General features: G+C 48.6%; 1 protein-coding gene across 1 annotated transcript; it reads left to right on the top strand.

Annotated features, from left to right (window-relative positions):
- Positions 1-486: 486 nt before the first annotated feature.
- Positions 487-4367, top strand: LOC119349679 (serine/threonine-protein kinase STY13-like). Its single transcript, XM_037617761.1, has 6 exons — positions 487-1051; positions 2282-2403; positions 2986-3182; positions 3296-3470; positions 3649-3783; positions 3888-4367. The coding sequence occupies exons 1-6, from the start codon at positions 769-771 to the stop codon at positions 4101-4103; spliced, it is 1128 nt and encodes a 375-aa protein (XP_037473658.1). The 5' UTR covers positions 487-768; the 3' UTR covers positions 4104-4367.
- The last annotated feature ends 10001 nt before the right edge of the window (positions 4368-14368 follow it).

The following is a 14368-nucleotide window of genomic DNA, read 5'->3' as shown; positions in this document are numbered from 1 at the left end:
GCCCAAAAACTCTACTTTTCCTAATCTTTCTCTCCGAAAAAATTCCTTCACATATTTTACATGTAGCTTACAACATAGACGCGGGGCATTTCGTTGCTTCCATAGGGCCCAGGCTGTACAGACGACAAACGTGTCGAAGCCCCTCCTATCCTCTTTCCTGAGCATGTGTCGCTGCCGAAGCCACCACTCCACGAATGTGTCGTCGCTGGTCGGGCGTTGGATGGGAATCGGCAGCCAATCGAAGCAACGGTACCACTACCAAGCTTCCTTCGCGTAGGTGCACTGCACGATAATGTGATCGACCTAGAGAGTTAACAAGTTGGCGAGGCAAAACGCACCCCTATCCTATCCACGACCACAACCCGTCGGCCTCCCGCCCCGCCGGCCCCGTGCGCGGCGCCGTCACCGGGCCCCTCCTCCCCTCCCCGAGCGCCGCGTATAAGTACACCTGCGCAGGCAGACAGGCAGGCGAGCGAAACACGGCGCGATCACGGTGAAAAAACGACGCACAAATCCAACCCAACCAAATCCACCCCTCTCCCTCTCCCTCTCCACGCGCCGCTGGGCCCTCTCCCTCTCCGCGCGACACGACGCCCCCCTACCTCCCCCGCCACCATTCCCAGGCCGGCAGGCAGGCAGGCAGGCAGCCCCATGTGCTCCGCTCACATGCTCGCCGATCCATCCTCACTGCTCCTCCTAGCCTCCTAGCCTAGCAGGCGGTCGCGGTGGGAAGAGTGAGCGAGTGAGTGAGGCGCGGGAGGTCGGGAGATGAAGGAGGCGGCAGTGGGCGGCGGAGGCGGGGACGGGGCCGGGGGGTTCGTGCGGGCCGACCAGATCGACCTCAAGAGCCTCGACGAGCAGCTCGACCGCCACCTCGCGCGCGCATGGACCATGGACAAGCCCAAGCGCGGCGCCGGCGACGGCGGCGGCCAGGAGCGCAGGCGGGAGGACTGGGAGGCCGACCCCGCCAGGCTCGTCGTCCGGGGCGTCATCGCCCGCGGCACCTTCGGCACCGTCCACCGCGGCGTCTACGACGGCCTCGACGTCGCAGGTCCGTCCCACCATCCTCCCTCCCCCGTTCACTGCACGAGTGTTCATTACGCGCACGGACACTCGGTACGCGCGCGGGCACACGGCCAGCCCAGCCGCGACTCCGCGCGCGCCCGCACGCTGTTCGACGGAATACCCGTGCGTGCCGGCGCGACGCCGCCGGCTGGCTTCGGCGAGACAAGGCTCGATAGGTGCCGCGCGCTCACCTGCCTGCCCGCCGATGTGTCTCAACCTCTTCCTTTACTTTCCGCTTTTAGCAAGTCGCAGAAGTTGGTGCCGCTGCCTTTTCTTGGTGGCCTTTCAATCCCGGGGTGCATACGTTCCCCGTGACACCACACCGGTTGGACATGGCGGCTGGCGTTCGCTGTGCCCTTTGGCTCCGCACATGTGATCCCAAACCACTTGTTCGGCATCATGGGCTCATCTCATCCATGGCCGCGTCGTTCATGTGATCTCTGAGAGCTACGCAACACCCAGCGACAGAGCGGTTTCCCGTCGCGATCAAAGGTTGCTGCAGTTTTTAGCCACACGTTTTACTACTAGTATGTATGCAGTGATGCAATCTATATAGTTTTGTTAATTTTCAAACCGGATTGAGTACAGATGCAATTGTGTGGCATGGCAACAGCGCAAATAGATGGATATCTCCATGCTGAATTATCTTTCTGACCTCAGCAATGCCGTTAAACTCAATTAATTGTTGAGCAACTGCTATTCTACATGAACGGGTTACTGAAATGCACACCCTGTTATTAAGCGCCTCAGGCTTGTCGAAAGCACTCGCCTATTTCTCCCATCCTGGCAGACACGGGCTCCTTCATTTTGCAATCCCCAAGCTGTATGCACACATTGCTCTGCAAAGCAAATCAATTTGGAATCTCAATATGTATATACTGCTGTAAGCTTGACTAAAAAAAATGCATGTGTTATCCTGTAAGCACTTGAATTGAAATAAAGCTTATTTCGGATAATGTTACCTCATTAGCCTCGGCAGCACTACAGCTAGTATGCTGTCGTCGACCCATATATCCTAGGACAGGGTATACAGATCTTCTGTACCAAATAGCCTGTCCCATCCTCTCTTTCTCTTTCTTGCTGTCTCACCTCTCAATCCTGGCAACAACATCAATTCTTCATTCTTATTCTGGGACAATAGTTGCTACGGAAGTAGAAAGCTCTTACTAGCACTGTCAGTTTTGAGCATGGATGGTTAACACCAGTTATGTTTCAGTGAAACTGCTTGATTGGGGGGAGGATGGTCACAGGTCAGAGCAAGAAATAACAGCAATAAGATCAGCTTTTTCACAAGAAGTCTCCGTCTGGCATAAGCTTGATCATCCAAATGTAACTAAGGTACTGTTTGGCTTGGCACATTATTGTGGTTCCTTCAGTTTTATTTGGTTAATCTGCTTTGCTTTTTGACAGGCATCATTTGTTGCTTTATCAGTTCTTGAATGACTTGATGGTATAATGATATGAATTTTCGTGTTCGGACTGATGATCGGCACTTGCTGTCTAAATGCAGTACACACACAACGCAGCGATAAAGTTGTTGACTGTCCCTTTATAATCCTCAGTTAGATCTCTGATAAATTAAGAAGTTGTCGCTTGTCAGTAAGTCCAGTATATCATCATCTGCTTAGACAAAATATATCATCATCAAAACAGAGGAAATATTAATTCTCAATAAAACAGATGAAGTGTTCACATATATCAGTGCTTTCACCACTCACTTGTCATGCTGATTTGTTGTGTAATTGCATATCAGAATCGGATTGACCATCGAATGCTTGACTGTATCTTAGCATGCTTATCGAGACTCGAGTACATTCCTTATGTCAAATTTACAGCTAAATTCATTTGTGTCAAGTATTGCCATTTGCAATATTAAACATGACAGTCTGTCCTAACAGCAGCTTCAATTTTCCTGTACAGTTTATAGGGGCTATAATGGGTGCTGGGGATCTGAATATTCAGACAGAAGATGGAAACATTGGCATGCCAAGTAATGTGTGCTGTGTCATTGTGGAGTACCTTGCTGGAGGTGCACTGAAAACATTTCTGATAAAGAACAGGAGAAGGAAGTTGGCTTTCAAAGTTGTGGTCCAGATAGCTCTCGACCTTGCCAGAGGGTAAGTAGAGTAGTCACTGCATTCTCATCAGTCTTGCTATTCAGTCGTTGACTCCCGGTAGCCTGCAAAGTTCTCACTGTTTTGGTGAATACCAACCTTTAAATTTTCGACAGATTAAGCTATCTTCACTCGAAGAAAATTGTGCACCGTGACGTGAAGACTGAAAACATGCTTCTTGACAAAACAAGAACTGTAAAAATCGCGGATTTCGGTGTTGCTCGCCATGAGGCTGCAAACCCCAGCGACATGACAGGCGAAACAGGCACCCTTGGCTACATGGCACCTGAGGTATCTGTTCTTGGACCGTGACTGATCTTGTTTTGTCCTCATAGTTTCTCTTCCACTCCATTCTGCCGTTGCTTATCTAAATTGCAGCGCAAACTAATCTAATGCAAATTCGCCATTTTCGCATCAAACAGCCCCCCTGCATGTTACACGCCTTATATTGTTGGCATCTGATGTGCAGGTTCTCAACGGCAACGCTTACAACAGGAAGTGCGACGTCTACAGCTTCGGGATCTGCCTTTGGGAGGTGTACTGCTGCGACATGCCGTACGCGGACCTGAGCTTCTCAGAAGTCACATCCGCAGTTGTTCGTCAGGTACAACAAACCTGCTTTCTCTCCACCTAGCTACTTGTTATTTTACTGATGATTCCTGAACCGGAGTGCACTTGACAACAACACAAACGGTCTGTGATCTCCAGAACCTGAGGCCGGAGATCCCGCGGTGCTGCCCGAGCGCGTTTGCGAACGTGATGAAGCGGTGCTGGGACGCGAACCCCGACAAGCGTCCGGAGATGGCGGAGGTGGTGACGATGCTGGAGGCGATCGACACGTCCAAGGGCGGGGGCATGATCCCCGTGGACCAGGCGCGCGGCATCGGGTGCCTCTCCTGCCTCAGGCCGCGCAGGGGCCCCTGACGGGTGGATCACACGGCAAGGTGGAGGTAGTGCCTCTCTGCAATGTTCAGACTGAGCGCTGGATCTCGCGTTAGTTAATTGCGTTTGCTTTAGTTTTAAGGTACGCAAGCCGGTTGATGAAGCTTAGCTAGTGTGCCTGCCTGTGACCCTTGGTTTGGCAAGCAGCCCATCTGATGTAAATTCCTGTGTCTACTACCCCTTGCTGTTTATCTAAGAAAGAACCGGCTCGCTCGTTTGTCTATCAGTCTATGCTTTCCTGTGCTGAAATCCCAACGTGATCTGCTTCTTGATGGACTGCGCTTCGGTGCCTATGACACGTGGGCCCAACAGGTGGCTGGCCCATATGTCAGGGACCCAAAGGCAGGTGCCTTTACGGCACTGAAGCTGCGTCCCTTCTTGATGCTTCACCCTTGATAGTTATTTTTTTGGAAAATTGTCAACTATACTAATACAAGTTGTAAAACAAAGAAGAATCGAGACAGCTCTCCTGTGTACGTACCAGTCCATCCGTTTCTAAATATAAGCCTATTTTAGAGATTTTCATATGGACTACATACAGATGTATATAGATAAATTTTAGAGTATAAATTCACTCATTTTGATTCATATATAGTTCATATTGGAATCTTTAAAAAGGCTTACATTTAGGAACGAGGTAGTACATGAGAAGCTCTCACCGTTGACAAGGTGCACTGCAATCCAGTGTTGGGTAATAAGTTCTTTTTCCTCAAGAATACGCAAATTCCGTATCATATTTTATAGAAGATGAAGAATAATTTACAAGGGGGAAATGCGGATTTCATCCGTAACCACTACAAGCAACCTTGAGATCACTGCCAGGATGGGATGGATGATCATTAAACTAATATAAAATCCTTTAGATCACTTATATTAGTTTACAGAGGGAGTAACTTCTAAAAAGCATTTCTGATAAGTGCCTCTGTTGGGGACTCATAGGATAATGGAGTATCTTTTTTTAAATATGCAAAAGCGTGTGTATCATGCATTGTCAAGGAGATGAGAAGACCTCTTAGTTGGAAAAATAAAACCAACGACTGACACCTTTGATGATCGTTTTGTCCAAAGATGAATAAAAGGTTGGACACTACATTAAAGTCCAAGGCTGAGCGCGTACAAGGGAGGCTAAACCAACGTTACCTTGTACTTCCTCCGTTCCGATTTACTCGTCGTGGTTTTAGTTGAACTAAAACCACGACGAGTAATTCGGAACGGAGGGAATACTTAGTATATACTTAACTTTTCCAATTCTACCTAGGCTCCAAGCCTTGGAACCACCGCCCGGACTATCCAATGCTGGCAATGGCACCGGGCACAGGGCGGACTCCCACTCTGTCTTGTCCCTCGTCACTTTCACTTGGCTCTTCTCCATCGATTCTCACTTCCTCTGCTCCAGCCTCCAGCCGCTGCTCTGTTTCAACTACACCTCAAACCCAAAGCCAATCATCTTGATCCCGTCTCTCCCTTCGTCTCCGCACACTTCTTCCAGGTCAGTGTTTCATCTCTGTTTGTCGAATACTGCCTCCGTTCCAAAGCAAGTGTCGTGGTTTTAGTTCAATATTTCTGAACCAAGGGAGTACTTTTTATAGTTTGTAATATTGTACTTATTTATTCTTTTTTTCTTCAATTTATCTTTTCATTCATGCTTGGGATCCCATTTCCGAACAATCCAAACCAGATGCGCATGATGGCCTCTTTTCGAACATGGGCATGAATTGTTTCTACCGCAGCACATTGTCGAAAATTTAATGGCCTGTTAAGGAAGAAGCACATATGTTTCCTAGAAAGTCATTTATTCCAAGACCTTCATATTGCTTCTAGAATGAAATTGTCTTGCACATTTTGTTCACTAGTCTGACCAACTTACGTACCGCGTCCAAATTGCTACGGAAGAGCACAAACGTGAAACAACTTGATATCTTACATAACAGTGAGCCTAACCTGTACTTTGTTTGTGTGTAAAACGATCATTCCCGCCCTGGTTGGAAATGACCATCTGTACGTTTTGAGTTTCGTTGTAGACCATCCTTATTTCAATGGAGCTATTAGTAACATATTTTTTACAAGTTCATGCCAATTAAGAACTATTGTATGCACTTTATCTAAAAGTAAGAACCACCGCATTTGGTCTTACTTGAGGGGGTATTTTTTTTTATAGAAATGGATGATGATCAAGCACGTGAACTTGAAGCCCTGGAGGGCGTATTGAGTGATCCAAGTGCAGAGTCGATCAAGCTATCTTATGGACTCCTAAAATTGATTACAAAAAAGTTTTTGAATGAAATTGGTCGCGGTGGGTTTGGAGTTGTGTACAAGGTAAAGTATGTTCTTGATGACCTTGCAAATCATAAATTTTTACATAATTTTTTGCCGCGGTTAAATCCTAATACCATGAGCAAAACAGGGAGATTTAAAAACCGGGGCAGTCGCTGTGAAGATGTCCAATGCGTATAAGGTTACTGATAAGCAATTCATGGATGAGATCAAGTGTTTAAAAGGCGCAAATCACAAGAATATAGTAAGATTTCTAGGCTATTGTGCAGATACCCAAGAGGAAATGATGCCATTGGATGGAACATTTGTGATGGCGGGACAGCGGAATAGGTTGCTCTGTTTTGAATACGTTCCGAATGGTAATATTCGACAGTATCTTGAACAAGGTACACATAGCTCACAATTCTCTATTTACGTTCAAAATTTTGAGGTCATTTTTCTTGAAGTATTACTAATCCAAGTAAGTATCTCTTCCTTTTTAGGACGTGGTGTAGCTTTTGAATTTGTCAAGTCATTAAATCCAACATCAATTATATTGCGTCACTGTTACATTCCTAGTCTTTTTATGGAAGAAGCGATAGTTGCCCGGCATGTAGCCTCACCAAATAGTGTCCTAGTTCCATTAACACAGATAGTTGGGGGATAACATAGGAGAGGATTTGGCTCTAGCCTTATAAGCCACCTCATAGAGACTGAGATGAGGCAGGATGGAGGATAGGACAGGCGTGGTGCAGAAATGGGCAGAAAATAGAGTGGGGTGGCCTTCACAAGGCATTGAAGTGTAGGCCTAGTTTGCTGAATTGGGACACTTATCTATGAACCATCTTTTACTGGTGCAAAGTGTTAAATTATGTAGAGCATACTGGTGTTGTTCGTCGGACTTAGGCTACCCCACTTGTAGTATCTATCACATAAGAATTAGGATGATGTACTACTACCATTAATGATGAGAGAGGTGGTAGTAGTATCATACTATGATACAATATCATAACATATAGAACGTGGAAATGATGCTGGATGGATCTTGTAAACAATTTCAAATTGAGATTCTACTAATTGATAAATAAGATGACAGTATGATACTGTACAAAACTACTCCCTCCGTCCCAAAATAAGTGTCTCAAAAGTGTACTAAAGTTGAGACGCTTATTTTGGGGTGGAGGAAGTATGATATTATGCAATGAGAAGGAGTAAAGTGGTATCATGAACTATGATATTAATTTATTATGATACTACCCACCGTGAATGTCTCACTCATAGAGTATTGCGGAGTCGTCAGCAGGTATCACTTAGTGAATTCAGATGATGGCTTGTCTGGCCCATCTAGGAAAGGTCGACACTAGCTCAATCTATTGACTATGACCATGGTTCTAGAACAAGCAAGGCCCGGGGAGATATCATGGTAGCTTCCACATGGCTAGATCTAGAGCAACAAAAGAGTTGATCCAATGCTCAAGGACACTCGGTTTTATCGATTCTCCACTGTTGGATACATATAATACCAATGATCAATATTCAAAGTTATTCATACACCATATAGGGGGTATAGCTATAGCTATAGATGGGAAATAAAGTGATTCTAAGCCACTAGGTATCTATATGGTGGTAGTGTGGATAGGGTAGGGATAGAGATGGGGAAGAGAAAAATTATTATTTCATGCTTATTCGTTGTGTAATGCATAACGGATAACCTCTTATCTCTTCACATAACCTAATTAATTTTTTGTGCAGAACTAACATGGGTGTGAATGAAGCAGATGTTACAAAGTATGAATGATCTTTGGCTTGTTTTTGCAGATAAATCTCATGAAAATCACTGGCCTACACGCTACCAACTGATTCGAGGGATTTGCGAGGGGTTGCAATATCTCCATGACAATAAAATTAATCATCGAGACCTAAAACCCGAAAATATCATGTTGGATGCTCACATGGAGGCCAAAATTGCAGATTTTGGTCTATCGAGGTTCTTAGATCAAGGAATATCCAAAATGATTACGCAAAACATCTGTGGAACACCGTAAGCTAAGCTAGCCTCTTGACATATCTGCAAATTAAATATTCTTTGTGCAAGAAGAATTTAAATTGACTATCAAATTGATGCATGTAGGCGGTATATTGCACCAGAAATCATAGACAAAGGCGAAATATCGTTCAAATCAGACATATATGCTTTGGGCATTATTATCATAGAACTATTAGCTGGGATCAAGATGATAAGTCTTGAGAATGTAAGCAAACTTCAATTTAACCTTCTATCGAATTTGTTAGATCATGCCAACTTTACTCATTCATAAATATATTTGTCACGACAACCATCGCTAGTTTGCAACAAGACACTCCTTCCCCTTTTTTGCTCGGAGGAGATGGGGTCTGTAGAGTACTGACATACCACGTCCTCATCAGCAGGTTTCTCCCAACCCCCCTTTTTTCTCTCCACTCTCATGGCGATCGCCTAGTGGATGACTTCACGTTGAGGGGAAAAGAATTGAGGCACTGGTGGACGACAATTTCCTGCTGGAGTAGGAGTGTAGCAATGCACCTCAGCGCACAGTGTCTGGGCACTCTATTCACACCAACCCAGGATATCACACTGATGGGCATGAGCAACATGGCATCACGTCGAAGCATTACACAGCCACTTTGGCTTGAAACATACATCAGGGCCATTAATGGCACTATTGAGAGATAAAGACAACAAGATAAAGGCAGCGAAAATAGGAACTAGGGGCATCATGGACCGAGCATGGCTCCACTCCATAGGAATCTGGTTGGGTTATACTATAGCACACGAACACTCTGCCTCCACACAAAGTAGAAGACATACCCTCTCCTGGATCTAGCCAAGTCAAAAAGGCAGATGAGTACTTGGAATGTGCTTGTCGGTGTCAAAACCGGCGGATCTCGGGTAGGGGGTCCCGAACTGTGCGTCTAGGCGGATGGTAACAGGAGACAAGAGACACGATGTTTTATCCAGGTTCGGGCCCTCTCGACGGAGGTAAAACCCTACGTCCTGCTTGATTAATATTGAGGATATGGGTATTACAAGAGTGGATCTACCACGAGATCAAGGAGGCTAAACCCTAGAAGCTAGCCTATGGTATGATTGTTGTTCGTCCTATGGACTAAAACCCTTTGGTTTATATAGACACCGGAGAGGGCTAGGGTTACACAGAGTCGGTTACAATGGTAGGAGATCTACATATCCGTATCGCCAAGCTTGCCTTCCACGCCAAGGAAAGTCCCATCCGGACACGGAACGAAGTCTTCAATCTTGTATCTTCATAGTCTTGGAGTCCGGCCAATGATGATAGTTCGGCTATCTGGACACCCCCTAGTCCAGGACTCCCTCAGTAGCCCCTGAACTAGGCTTCAATGACGACAAGTCCGGCGCGCATATTATCTTCGGCATTGCAAGGCGGGTTCCTCCTCCGAATACTTCATAGAAGATCGTGAACGCCAGGATAGTGTCCGGCTCTGCAAAATAAATTCCACATACCACCGTAGAGAGAATAATATTTACACAACTTCAATCTGCTGACGTATTTCGTAGCATGACATCACGCCACGGCCAAGCCTTTACTTGAATTGTTTTTATTGTTCCACCTCAGCGCGTTTAGCGAAGCGGTTTCCTTGGCACGTCTTGTCGAAGCAGAGATCGTGTTCCCCTTATTCCGGGATTCCCATCAATACGGACGTGGGTAACCCAACCGCGCCCGCTGGCTCGTCCCCTCCATCGAAGGCGAGTCCCAAACGGTTACGGGGACGGCTCTTGGTATTCAACCCCTTTATAACGAGACCAAGGCATGTCCCTTTTCTTCAATCTTCAATCGAATCCGCCCCTCACCTCGAGTTTCAACACCCAAGGTTCTAGATTCAGGCGCTTCGGACCTTCGACAATGTCCGGCTCCGACCTACAGGGCCGGCTGAGAGACGCCAGGTATCTAACTGGCGAAATTTCGCATAGGCTGCCCATACAAGTGCAAGTTATTCCCACTCCTGAGCCTGGTGAGAGCGTGGTGTTCGTGTCTCACTTCCATCGGGGTTTAGGCTTCCCGATGGATCCCTTCGTGAGGGGGCTCATGTTTTACTATGGGTTGGAATTCCATGATTTGGATCCGGAGTCCATCCTCCACATCTCATCATTCATTGTCGTATGCGAAGCCTTCCTTCACACCACTCCTCACTTCGGATTGTGGCTCAAGACCTTCGACGTGGAGATGAAGATGATTGAGGAGTGGCAGGCACAGTGCGGAGGGGCAGTTTAAGCAAGAGAGCTGACGCTTCGTGGCCCGAGGGCCTTTTTCAAAAGGAGCTCGGTTTGTGGCAACAGGAGTGGTTCTACATCACCGCTCCCAGGGGCACCAGATGGGTGGCGCCGCTTGCCTTTTGCTCGGGTCCTCCACAACGGCTGGCGTCATGGGTCAACAAAGGGCGTGACTGGGGGCCGTCCAAGGACGTGCCATTATTGCAGGGCCGTATTCCAGACCTTCAAGAGAGGGAGATCAATCTGGTTGTGGTGGCGCAGGTCATGCTAATTCGGCGCCTTCTGCCCTGCAAACGTCGCCCCCTCCGCCTGTGGGAATTCAATCCGGAGGGACCACGAGCTCTCCAACACTTCATGGGCACGACGCCCGTGGAGATGTATAAACTGTTCTTCAGATCACAAGAGATGTGTCCGGACCTGACCGAGGACGCAGGCCTAAGCTGTAATCGCCCGGATACTCAAGTAAATAGTCCTGTGCTCGGACATGCTGTCCATACATTTATCATAAATTTGCCCTTTAACCAGCTATCCCTTGAACAGGAGTGGATAGCAAAAGCAAAACTGATACGGTGTCCGGCCCCCCTCCCTGAGATCATGTCGGATCCGGTGTTAATCAAGATGCTGGAGGTTGTGCCTTCGGAAGAGGGCGAGGGGGAAAACAGGAAAACTACCGCCTCCGCTAGGGAGGCTCTTAAGAAAGGGGGGATTGAGAATCCCTCCTTCCGGGGGGAGAAGAGGACCGCTTCTGAAGATCCGGAGGCCAAGGCCTCAAAGCGGGGGAAGAAATCTTCAGCAGAGGGCCCTGCGCCAGGAGAGGCCCCGGCCGCATTGTTTCCCCAAGGGAATCAGCCCTCCAGCAAGCCGTAAGTAGAAAGGGGAGTTTTGTAATAAGGGACATCCCAATTTTTATTTCTGAAGATAACCGAAGTTTTACCTTGTAGTTCGGATCTCAGCCCTTCTCAGCAGAGCTCATCTTCGAGGGATCTTCGTCTGGAGATGATGGAGAGCGAAACGCCTCCATCTGCCACACCGTCAGGCGGGGTGGACGACCCTGAGGTATCGTCGCGGAGGGTCTCCCCTTGTTCGGCGGGGTCGGGGAGTTCGGCACCAACTGGTGTATGGCCGGAGGAGCTGAGGGATCTGCTCGGGCGGGCATCTATCTTAGAAGATCACCGTACGTTGATGAGTACGGTTGTCGGTGTCAAAACTGGCGGATCTCGGGTAGGGGGTCCCGATCTGTGCGTCTAGGCGGATGGTAACAGGAGACGAGGGACACGATGTTTTTACCCAGGTTCGGGCCCTCTTGATGGAGGTAAAACCCTACGTCCTGCTTGACTAATATTGATGATGTGGGTTACAAGAGTAGATCTACCACGAGATCAAGGAGGCTAAACCCTAGAAGCTAGCCTATGGTATGATTGTTGTTCGTCCTATGGACTAAAGCCATCCGGTTTATATAGACACCGGAGAGGGCTAGGGTTACACAGAGTCGGTTACAAAGGTAGGAGATCTACATATCCGTATCGCCAAGCTTGCCTTCCACGCCAAGGAAAGTCCCATCCGGACACGGGACGAAGTCTTCAATCTTGTATCTTCATAGTCTTGGAGTCCGGCCGATGATGATAGTTCGGCTATCCGGACACCCCCTAGTCCGGAACTCCCTTAGTAGCCCCTGAACCAGGCTTCAATGACGACGAGTCCGGCGCGCATGTTGTCTTCGGCATTGCAAGGCGGGTTCTCCCTCCGAATAATTCATAGAATATTGTGAACACCAGGATAGTGTCCGGCTCCGCAAAATAATTTCCACATACCACCGTAGAGAGAATAATATTTACACAAGTTCAATCTGCTGACGTATTTGATGGCGTGACGTCACACCATTACCAAGCCTTTACTCAAATTATTTTTATTATACCACCTCAGCGCGTTTAGCGAAGCGGTTTCCTTGGCACGTCTTGTCGAAGCAGAGATCGTGTTCCCCTTATTCCGGGATTCCCATCAATACGGACGTGGGTAACCCAACCGCGCCATTGATTGCGGCGCTTGGGGGATAAGCGAGTTTTATCAGGCTGGTGGGGACGCACGTTTCCGTCCGCCCATATAAGGGGATAAAGATCCAACCCTTTCACCTACGCCTTCTTCCTCCTTGGCTTATCCATCTCTGCGAACTCGAGCTCCAGCGCCCAAGCCCGCACATCTCACCTCGACCTTCTCCAAATATGTCCAGAGCAGGAGGCAAGTGGATGGCCTCCTCCGTCACGGAGGGGCAGATCAAGAGGCTGCGCAACGCCGGATACTTGTACAGTGACATCGCACACCGGCTCCCCATTGAGGGAGAGCTCATCCCCACCCCCAAGCCCCATGAGGGGGTAGTATTCCTTCCCCATTTCCTCCGCAGAATGGGCTTCCCGCTCCATCCCTTTGTCCAGGGGCTCATGTTCTACTACGGCCTAGATTTCCACGATCTGGCCCCGAATTTCATCCTCAACATCTCGGCATTTATCGTCGTGTGTGAGGCCTTTCTATGCATCCAGCCCCACTTCGACTTGTGTCTCAAGACCTTCAGTGTCAAGCCGAAGGTTGTGAAGGGCACCCAAGCGGAGTGCGGAGGCGCCATGGTGGGCAGGATGTCCCACGTTATGTGGCTGGAGGGCACCTTTGTGGAAACCATCAAGGGGTGGCAATCGGGGTGGTTTTACATTACCGAGCCGCGTGACCATAACTGGACAGCGGCCCCCGAATTCAGATCCGGCATCCCCACACGGCTCACCTCCTGGAAAGAGAGCGGACGGATTTGGGGCGATTCAGAGGAGCTGACCGGACTCCAAGCCTGCGTCCAAAAGCTGGTGGACAAGAAGCTCAAGCTTGTCAACATAGTCCAGGTCATGCTCATCCGCCAGATTCTCCCGTGCCAACGACGGGGTTTCAACATGTGGGAGTTCGATCCGGCGCAGCACCAGACTTTGAATAGGCTCTTCGACACTACGTACGAAGAGGTCTGGAAGGTGCTGTTCAAGGGCGCCGAGGCTCCCGCATCCGCTACCGAAGATCGCGATTGAGCTTGGAGCGTCCAGCTGATGAAATAAGTTATTCTGTCCTTTAGGGGACGCTTGTTTTCCATAGTTTGACTCTATGCGGGATCTAAACTCCCTTCCCTTTGACAGGATTGGCTGAAGAAGGCCGCACGGGCTATCTGTCCGGCCCCATTGCCAGAGGACCCAGCGGACGCCCGTTTGACAGGGCTGCTGGCTCCGGCACCCCATGTGGTGCCGGAGAAGAAGGCCAAGAAGGAGGCCACGGGGACTCGGAAGAGTTCTCGTTTTCAGGTGCTATCGGATGATGAATCCGAGGCCGACTCCTGTCACCAAGGTGAGGTGGAGAAGAAGAAAGCCTCTTCCCCAGCGGGGGGAGAGAAGAAAAGGAAGGCCTCCCCAACAAGGGAGGCCGAAGGGTCCAAGAGGGGAAAAACTCTTCCCCCGGACTGCTCCGCCAATGCTAGTGACGACGACGAGGACTGGCCTCCAAGGGCCAAGCCCCTGGCGAGATCGTGAGTATCCGGACTCCTGAATAACTTCAAGGTTTTCATTTTTCGCCACATTATGTCTTTCTAATGCCGCATACAACCCTGCAGTCCGCCTAAGGATGATCTCCCCACTTCGTCGAGCGGGTCCTTAAGGGCGTCGGATATGGATTCTCTTCCGACTGC

Source organism: Triticum dicoccoides, chromosome 1B (assembly GCF_002162155.2).
Source record: "Triticum dicoccoides isolate Atlit2015 ecotype Zavitan chromosome 1B, WEW_v2.0, whole genome shotgun sequence".
Taxonomy (NCBI): domain Eukaryota; kingdom Viridiplantae; phylum Streptophyta; class Magnoliopsida; order Poales; family Poaceae; genus Triticum; species Triticum dicoccoides.
This window is presented reverse-complemented; position numbering and strand designations above follow the sequence as displayed.